The sequence below is a fragment of the Sus scrofa genome, chromosome 14, assembly GCF_054392235.1.
Source record: "Sus scrofa isolate SSC_HxYL_T2T_F1_AM1 chromosome 14, Sscrofa_HxYL_maternal_Yorkshire_Landrace_v2.0, whole genome shotgun sequence".
Taxonomy (NCBI): domain Eukaryota; kingdom Metazoa; phylum Chordata; class Mammalia; order Artiodactyla; family Suidae; genus Sus; species Sus scrofa.
The window spans coordinates 26,374,387-26,383,114 of record NC_139396.1 but is presented as its reverse complement, the minus strand read 5'-3'; the positions used below and the strand labels follow the sequence as shown (position 1 = coordinate 26,383,114).

At 58.0% G+C, this 8,728-nt stretch overlaps 1 protein-coding gene across 2 annotated transcripts; it reads left to right on the top strand.

Moving 5' to 3' along the window:
* Positions 1-4,073: 4,073 nt before the first annotated feature.
* On the top strand, positions 4,074-7,251 carry LOC146396420 (uncharacterized). Of its 2 annotated transcripts, XR_014826132.1 has the most exons (4): positions 4,074-4,272; positions 4,741-4,939; positions 5,189-6,460; positions 6,650-7,251. XR_014826132.1 is itself a non-coding variant. In XM_084994164.1 (3 exons), exons 1-3 carry the CDS (start codon positions 4,123-4,125, stop codon positions 6,076-6,078), a joined length of 1,239 nt encoding a protein of 412 aa, XP_084850290.1. In that variant the 5' UTR covers positions 4,074-4,122; the 3' UTR covers positions 6,079-7,251. The 2 variants fall into 2 exon arrangements, 1 of the variants encoding a protein (XP_084850290.1); XM_084994164.1 differs by having other exon boundaries at positions 5,189-7,251.
* Positions 7,252-8,728: the final 1,477 nt, after the last annotated feature.

Genomic DNA, 8,728 nt, shown 5'->3' with positions numbered 1-8,728 from the left:
CCGTCTTGTACCTGCCCTCATGCGGACAGGAGGAGAGGTTGCTTCAACCACCTCCCCAGGGAGCCAAACCGGCAGCAGGAGTTCAAGCCGTCTGTGCACTCGAACACACATACAAGTGTGGGCACCGATCTGCTTAGAGCATATCATACCAAACTTGAAAGGTAAAAACAGGAGTTCCCCTCCTGGCGCAGTGGAAACGCATCCCACTACGACCCATGAGGTTGTGGGCTCGATCCCTGCCCTAATTCAGTGGGTTAAGGATCTGGCGTTGCCATGAGCTGTGGGTGGAGGTCGCAGAGGAGGTTTGGATCTTGCGAGGCTGTGGCTGGGGCATGGGCTGGGACTGTGGCCAGGAGCTGTAGCTCCGTCTCGACCCCTAGCATGCGAACCGCCGATGCCCCGGGTGCGGTCCTCCAAAGCAAAACAGATAAAGAAAGAATGAAAGAAAGTAGAAAAGAAAAGAAAAAAAAAACAGTGAGAGAAATAGAAAAAAGCTAAGGAGTGCCTGTGGCGGCTCAGCAGAAATCAACCCACCTGGTATCCATGAGGATGCAAGTTGCATCCCCGCCTCACTCACTGGCTAAACGATCCAGTGCTGACTAGCCCCCGAGCCTGGGAACGTCTATGTGCCTGGCCCTGTGGCCCTAAAAGGACAGACAGCAAGACGGAAAGTGACACCAGACAAAAAAGCAAGCAAGCAAGCAAGCGAGGCAGCCAAAACCAAATGGGAGGAGGGAGAGAGATGGCCCAGATCTCTGCCTCCCCAAACCCTGGGCCCGAAAGCGGGGCCACTCTAGCAGGTCCTGTGTGCCTCCTCCCCGGCAGGGGTTGTGGGGTGGTGGCACGGCTGAGGGACAGCGAGGCTTTCCGGACCCTGATACAGCCTCTGTCCTCCAGCCAGGACCCAGGGCTCCCCCTTGGCAGTCCAGCTCATCCACGGCTGACAGGTTGGACCCTTCCGGGCCTGTGACACTCACGGCTCCCGGAGGAGGCCAAACAGCCAGGCAAGGCCCCCAGCGGACGAGCGGGTGCTGAGCCGAGTGTGGAGGGTCAGGCAGAGGCAACGAAGGCATGGAGAAGGGCTCGACGAGATCCCGCAGGAGCCAGGGTCCCATGGAGGCCGAGGGGGCAGGGAAACTTGGCAGGGCCGCCCGGGGGGAGCAGCCCTGGAAGAGGCCTGCTTAGGCGGGTGGTGAGGGGGCCGGCAGGCCTGGAAGTGCAGAAGGAGACCTTTGCGGTCTCGCTTGTAGTATACTTGACTTTACGTTTGAAGCCTACAAGTTGACCCTTGAAACTAAAAATCAAACAATAAAGTAGTTCTTGTTAGGAAAGAAAAAAAAGCCACAATAAATCAAGTAAATCACAAGGAATTCAATCATTGAGCAGAAAGAAACGATGTTTTGGTGTGTCTTTTGTCTTTTGAGGGCCGAACCCTGAGCACGTGGATGTGGCCAGGTCAGGGGCTCCATCAGAGCCAGAGCTGCCGGGCTCCACCACAGCCACTGCAACAGGGGACCTGAGCCACGTCTGCGACCTACACCTCAGCTCACGGCAGGGCCGGATCCTGAACCACGGAGCGAAGCTGCATCCTCTTGGATCCCAGTCGGGGTTGTTACCACTGAGCCACGACGGCAACTCCCAGTGGATGATGACTTGGTCGGAGTCCTATGACACCCACAGCATCGTTTGATCCCCTCCACAAACCAGTGAGGCCAAAGCACAGGCTGTTTGGGTCCCTTTTGGTAATGAGAAGTTTGCGGACTAGAGCGACGTCCCCGGCAGCTTGAAGCTGCGAGCAACGAGCGGAGGCAGACGAAGCCAGACTCCCAGGACGTCCCGTCCCACCTGGGCCCTTCGCAGGACAGACAGTTGCTTCTCAGGGGCAGCCGAGAGAGTCGGGACCTTCACCCTCGGCCCGGGATTAAAGGAATGGTCGCCAAAGCTTTGGCAGGCTTTTCCCCCTTGCAGGGTGAGGGAGGCCCGTCGAGGCCAGCCCCTGGTGTCCACGGAGCCCTCAGGCTGCTGGGCTCCCATGGGGGCCCAGGAGCGTCTGCTCACTGCGCACTGGGGAGTGTCCGTGCCGGGGCAGCCCAGGTGGGAGGTCCTATACGGTGGAAGGCCCTGGAAGTTTGGAGTGGAGGTCTGTCCTAAGCCAAAACCTCGGTCGAGAACTGAGCCGCCCGAGGTTTCCAAGTCTTCCTCATGGCCAATAGTTTTTCTATAGTCTCCTGAGTTTGGGTGAGGTTTTGTTTTGTTTTGTTTTGTTTTTTTGCACTGGAGGGCCCACACCCACCGCATGTGGAAGTTCCCGGGAAGGGGTGGAATTGGAGCTACAGCTGCCAGCCACAGCCACAGCCACAGCCACAGCCACAGCCACAGCCACAGCCACAGCCACAGCCCCAGCCCCACACATGTGGGATCCGAGGCACGACTGTGACCGACACCACAGCTCACGGCAATGCCCAAACCCTGACCCCCACTGAAGTGAGGCCAGGGCTCAAGCGTCCATCCTCACGCATCCTAGTCCCATTTGATTCTGCCCCACCAACAGGGGCATGACACCAGTCTATATTTAAAGTATCATACATGTACATACATACATATATGTATATATATGTATGTACACAGATATATGTATATATATGTGTGCGTGTGTGTGTACATTCATACATACGTATATATATATATATATATAGAGAGAGAGAGAGAGAGAGAGAGAGAGAGAGACAGAGAGAGACAGAGAGAGTTCTCAGCTGCATCTGGGGCATATGGACGTTCCCGGCCAGGGATGGAATCTGAGCTGAACCTGTGACCTACACCACCATTGCTGAAATGCCAGATCCTGTCCCCACTGCACAGGGATGGAGATCCAATGGGTGCCTCCACAGACACGACTGGATCATGAACCCACTGAGCCCCAGTGGGAATTCCAGCCAATGTTTTTGGAAAGAAGCTCTTCCTATTAGGAAGGAGAATAGGTGCAAATGTCGAGGTGGAAAGTTCATTGCTATGAGGGGTTCCCGTTGGGGCTCAGTGGTAAGGACCCTGCCTAGTAGCCATGAGGACACAGGTGTGATGGCTGGCCTCACTCCGTGGGTGAAGGATCCGGCATTGCCGGGAGCTGTGGTGTAGGTCACAGAGGAGGCTCGGATCCTGCATTGCTATGGCGGGGGGGGGAGGGCGGGAGGCCAGTAGCTGCAGCTCCAATGCCATCTAGGCCTGGGTACTTCCCCTATGCCACAGGGGTGGCCTTCAAATGCAAACAGAATTAAAGAGAGCTAATGCTTAGGAAATCCGTCATGGAGAACAAGGCAACTTTGGCTGTGTGCGTGTGTCTTGTGTTGTTTGTCTTTTCAGGGCTTTCCCATCGGCATGTGCAGAGTCCTGTGCTAGAGGTCCTATTCCTAGTCGACATAGTTTTGGAAGTCCTAGCTAGCCAGGGCCCTCAGAGAAGCACAAGACACAAAAGGAATCCACATGGGAAAGGAAGCAATCAAGGGATCCCTATCTGCACACGACATGATCCTATCCCCGCAGACCCCTCAAGACGCTCCCAAAAAACGGTGAAAGCGCCTCAGTGAATGGGGCCAAGTCGCAGGAGGCACCATGAAGGCACAGAAATCAACTGCCTTTCTATACCCTGAGAACGAGAGTTCCCAGAGAGACATCGGGAAAACGATCCCATTTGCCGGCACCTCCCAAAGAATAGACGACTGAGGAAGAGACCTCCCTAGAGAGACGCAAGACCTGTCCTGGGAACCCCCCAAGAGGCTGATGCAAGCAATCCAAGAGGACACAAACTGATGGCAAGACACACCTTGCTCTTGGATTGCAAGAGCCTATAGTATCCCAAGGACCATGCTCCCCAAGGCAATCCGCAGAGTCACCGCCATCCCTGCCAAATGCCCAAGACCGCTGTTCACAGCACGAGACCATGGGGTTGGTGGGAGAGGGGAGCTGGAGCAGCCCAGAGGGACCCTGGGGGAGACATGGGGAAGGAGCAAGGCCAGTTGGGGGGACCCCAGGAAGTGACCTCACTTCCCTGGCGACAGAGGCCAACGGAACTTGGAACCTGGGGAGCCGGGCACCTACTGGTCCAGTCCAGGAGAGGACGGAGGAGGGATGGACTGGCTCTGCTGCATCCCGCTCTCCCGAGGCCGAGCCCGAGGCCGCAGGCGTCGTCACGGCAGAGATGGCCTCTGCCAAGCCTGCAGAACCTGGATGAGAACGCGAGGCGGACGCCTATGGGCCGTTGCCCGCAGGGACCCAGAGGTACCACCGGGAGAGGGAGCTCCAGCCAAGGGCAGGGACCTCTCTGAGCCCACACGGGAGCCCCAAGCCCCCTCCCTGGATGACTTTGTGCAGAGGCGGGTGGTGAGGGGTGGGCCCGCCTCAAGCAAGAGCCAGCTGACGCGGGCTTGGAGGCCTGCTGGGCAGGGCCTGTCCACACCCCAGGACCCAGCTGGCTGGGGAGAAGCAGGGGGCTGAGGGGGGTAGCTGTGGAGTCAGGGCCGAGCCCTGAGTGCAAGCGGTACCCCCAGCCCTCCAGGGGGCTCTCGTTCCTCCCGGGTCAGGGGGGAGCCACTGGTGTGTGGCAGGGGTGTGGTGTTTGAGCAGGCAAGGCCTCCCCTGATCTGGGAGCAGAAGGTCAAGGGGGCAGAAGAAGCAGCGAGAAGCTCACAGCCCCACAGGGCTCTGACGCCTCGGGGCCGGGCCCTCTGACGCTCACTGTCATTGCAGAGTCCCCCACCTGAGACCCGCCAGGAACAGGGTGAGGAAGGCAGAAGGCCACCTGAGGAACCTCCACACAGACTGCTCCCCGGGGTCCTCTGCCGGGCTGGTCGGGAGCACAGGAGCACCAGCTGTGGCCATGAAGACACCGTCCACATGAGCCTGACAACCCTGGAAGGCCTGGCCCCCCCTGAGGCCCAGCCTGAAGGTGAGAAGAGGGGGCCGGGGCTCTGGGCGCGGTGGGGGGAGCTGAGGTGTGGGCCGCACAGCGGGGAGTCCCCAGAGGATGGTGTTGGGCCAGGAGCCAAGACAAAGGCACACGCCCCGCCTGCAGGAGAGCAGAGCCAGCAGGTGCTGGCCGGGACTGGTCGGGAAGGCTCTGGGAAGACTGCTCTCCTTGGAAGAGCACATGGCAAGGCGGGCAGGCACCAAAGCTCTTCCTCTCTCACACCTCCAGCAGGAGACCTGGAATCCGAGGCCAAGACGCCAGCCGAGCGGAAAGACCCTGGAGCAGCCCCCAGAGGAGGTCCAGAACCACAGGAGGACTCAGCACCTGGGCAGGGAGGACCTGTAGCTCTTTCAGAGGGACACTCACGACCTCATGGGGACTCACCTCCCGGGGAGGATGAACCCTCTGCTCCTCTCCCAAGAGGCCCAGCTCCTCTTGAGGAGCCACCACCCGGGCAGGGTGGAACCAAGGCGCCTCCTGCAGGAGGACCAGGCCCCCATGAAGACTCAACTCATGGGCAGGATCAACCTGCTGCTCCTCCTGATGGAGGACCAGAGCCTCCTGAGGTCTCACCTCCCGGGCAGGATGAAAATCCTGCTCTTCCTACAGGAGGACGAGGCTCTCAGGAGGACTCAGCAGCCGGGCAGGATGAAAATCCTGCTCCTCCTCCTGGAGGACGAGGCTCTCAGGAGGACTCACGAGCCGGGCGGGATGAAACTCCTGCTCCTCCTCCTGGAGGACGAGGCTCTCAGGTGGACTCACCAGCCAGGCAGAATGAAAATCCTGCTCCTCCTCCTGGAGGACGAGGCTCTCAGAAGGACTCATCAGCCGGGAAGGATGAAAATCTGGTTAATCCTCTCGGAGGACGAGGATCCCAGAATGTCTCACCAGCTGGGCAGGATGAACATTCTGCTCCTCCTACAGGAGGACAAGGCTGTCATGAGGACTCAGTAGCCGGGCAGGATGAAAATCCAGCTCCTCCTACAGGAGGACGAGGCTCTCAGGTGGACCCACCCGCCAGGCAGGATGAAAGTCCTGTTCCTCCTCCTGGAGGACGAGGCTCTCATGAGGACTCAGCAGCCGTGCAGGTTGAAAAACCTGCTCCTCCTCCTGGATGACGAGGCTCTCATGAGGACTTACTAGCTGAGCCGGATGAAAAACCTGCTCCTCCTCCTGGAGGACCAGGTTCTCAGGAGGACTCACGAGCCGGGAAGGATGAAAATCCTGTTCCTCCTCCTGGAGGACGAGGCTCTCATGATGTCTCACCAGCCGGGCAGGTTGAACATCCTGCTCCTCCTACCAGAGGACGAGGCTCCCATGAGGACTCACCATCTGGGCAGGATGAACATCCTGCTCCTCCTCCTGGAGGACGATGCTCTCAGGAGGAATCCCCAGCTGGGCAGGATGAATATCCGGCTCCTGCTACAGGAGGACGAGGTTCTCATGCAGACGCACTGGCCCTGCAGGATGAATATCCTTCTCCTCTTCCTGGAGGACGAGGCTCTCATGAGGACTCATCAGCCAGGCCGGAGGAAAATCCTGCTCCTCCTCCTGGAGGACAAGGCTCTCAGGTGGACTCACCAGCCAGGCAGGAGGTAAATCCTACTCCTCCTCCAGGAGGACGAGGCTCTCAAGAGGACTCACTTGCTGAGCAGGATGAAAATCCGGCTAATCCTCCTGGAGGACGAGGCTCTCACGAGGACTCACTAGCTGGGCAGGATGAGAATCCTGCTAGTCCTCCAGAAGTCTCCCGTCCACTCGATCACTCGCCAGCCCTGCAGGGGGCACTTGGCGCTGCTCTGGCCGAATTCCCGGACACTGATGTGCCTTTCCCTGTGCTAGATGGCAACGCTGCCCCGGCCTCTGCTGGGGACAAAGGGCCCGAGGAGCATTCAGCAGCCCTTTGGGGAGTGCCTGCCCTGACTGCTCCCGCACCCCCTGTACCAGGTCCTGGCCTGGCTCTTTCAAGAACCCTCGGCCCAGTTCCAAAACCACCTTCCCCAAGGTCCCCTCCGCCCCTGCCAGTGCCCTCCCCATCAGCTTCCCCCAAACCCCATCCCCTTGCTCCCCCTCCTGACATGGACTCTCCTTCCCCTCTCCTGATTTCTCTTGGGAGATGTGTCCAATTTCTCTTTCTGATTCATGTCATTTATGCTATAGTTCACTTTGTGTTTTGAGCCTAGTGTTGTTAGAACGTTGAAACAAAATAACAATAAAAGAAGGAAGTAGTTATTGATAGGGAAGTAATAAAAAGCACAAATTAATAAATAAAGCTAATTATTCTCCGTCAATCATTGAGAAGAGAGAAGTGATTTGTGTGTGTGTGTCTTTTGTCCTTTGTCTTCTGTCTTTTGAGGGCTTCCCCCATGGCATATGGAGGTTCCCAGGCTAGGGGGTGGATCGGGGCCAGAGCTGCCGGCCTCCAGCACAGCCAGAGCAAGAGGGGATCCAAGCCTCGTCTGGGACCCACACCACAGCTCACGGCCACGCCGGATCCTTTCCCCTCGGAGTGAGGCCAGGGATCAAACCCGCTTCCTCAGGGATACACGTCAGGTGCGAGACCTGCTGAGCCACGACGGGAACTCCGAGAGCCAGGAAACCATTGGAGGACCATCCAAAAGTCAGCTGGATGGACGGCGGGGGCGGGGAGGTTGTGCACTTGGGCATAGCAGCTGCCCTTTCTCCAAGCGCAGGGTCGCATTCATTCTTGGAGGTGGCTGCACAGTATCCAGATCATGCTGATTCCCAGAGCTGAGGAATGACAAGGTTGCCATGGTTTAAACATGCCCACCAAAGCAAACGGGCTCATTCCTCGGGTTGAGGGGCCCCATCCAGGTCCCATCTCGTTGCGCTGGGGCGGAGGGGCTTGCTCTCTCAACCTGTTTCTTCTGCAGCCGTCTTGTACCTGCCCTCATGCGGACAGGAGGAGAGGTTGCTTCAACCACCTCCCCAGGGAGCCAAACCGGCAGCAGGAGTTCAAGCCATCCGTGCACTCGAACACACATACAAGTGTGGGCACCGATCTGCTTAGAGCATATCATACCAAACTTGAAAGGTGAAAACAGGAGTTCCCCTCCTGGCGCAGTGGAAACACATCCCACTACGACCCATGAGGTTGTGGGCTCGATCCCTGCCCTAATTCAGTGGGTTAAGGATCTGGCGTTGCCATGAGCTGTGGGTGGAGGTCGCAGAGGAGGCTTGGATCCTGTGTGGCTGGGGCTGGGGCTGGGGCTGGGGCTGTGGCCAGTAGCTGTAGCTCCGTCTCGACCCCTAGCCCGGGAACCGCCATATGCCCCGGGAGCAGCCCTCCAAAGCAAAACAGATAAAGAAAGAATGAAAGAAAGTAGAAAAGAAAAGAAAAAAAAAAAACCAGTGAGAGAAATAGAAAAAAGGTAAGGAGTGCCTGTGGCGGCTCAGCAGAAATCAACCCACCTGGTATCCATGAGGATGCAAGTTGCTAAACAATCCAGTGCTGATTAGCCCCCGAGCCTGGGAACGTCTATGTGCCTGGCCCTGTGGCCCTAAAAGGACAGACAGCAAGACGGAAAGTGACACCAAACAAAAAAGCAAGCAAGCAAGCAAGCGAGACTGCCAGTACCAAATGGGATGAGAGAGAGAGATGGCCCAGATCTCTGCCTCCCCAAACCTTGGGCCTGAAAGCGGGGCCACTCTACTAGGTCCTGTGTGCCTCCTCCCCTGCGCGGGCTGTGGGGTGGTGGCACGGCTCAGGGCAGCGAGGCTTTCCGGACCCTGATACAGGCTCTGTCC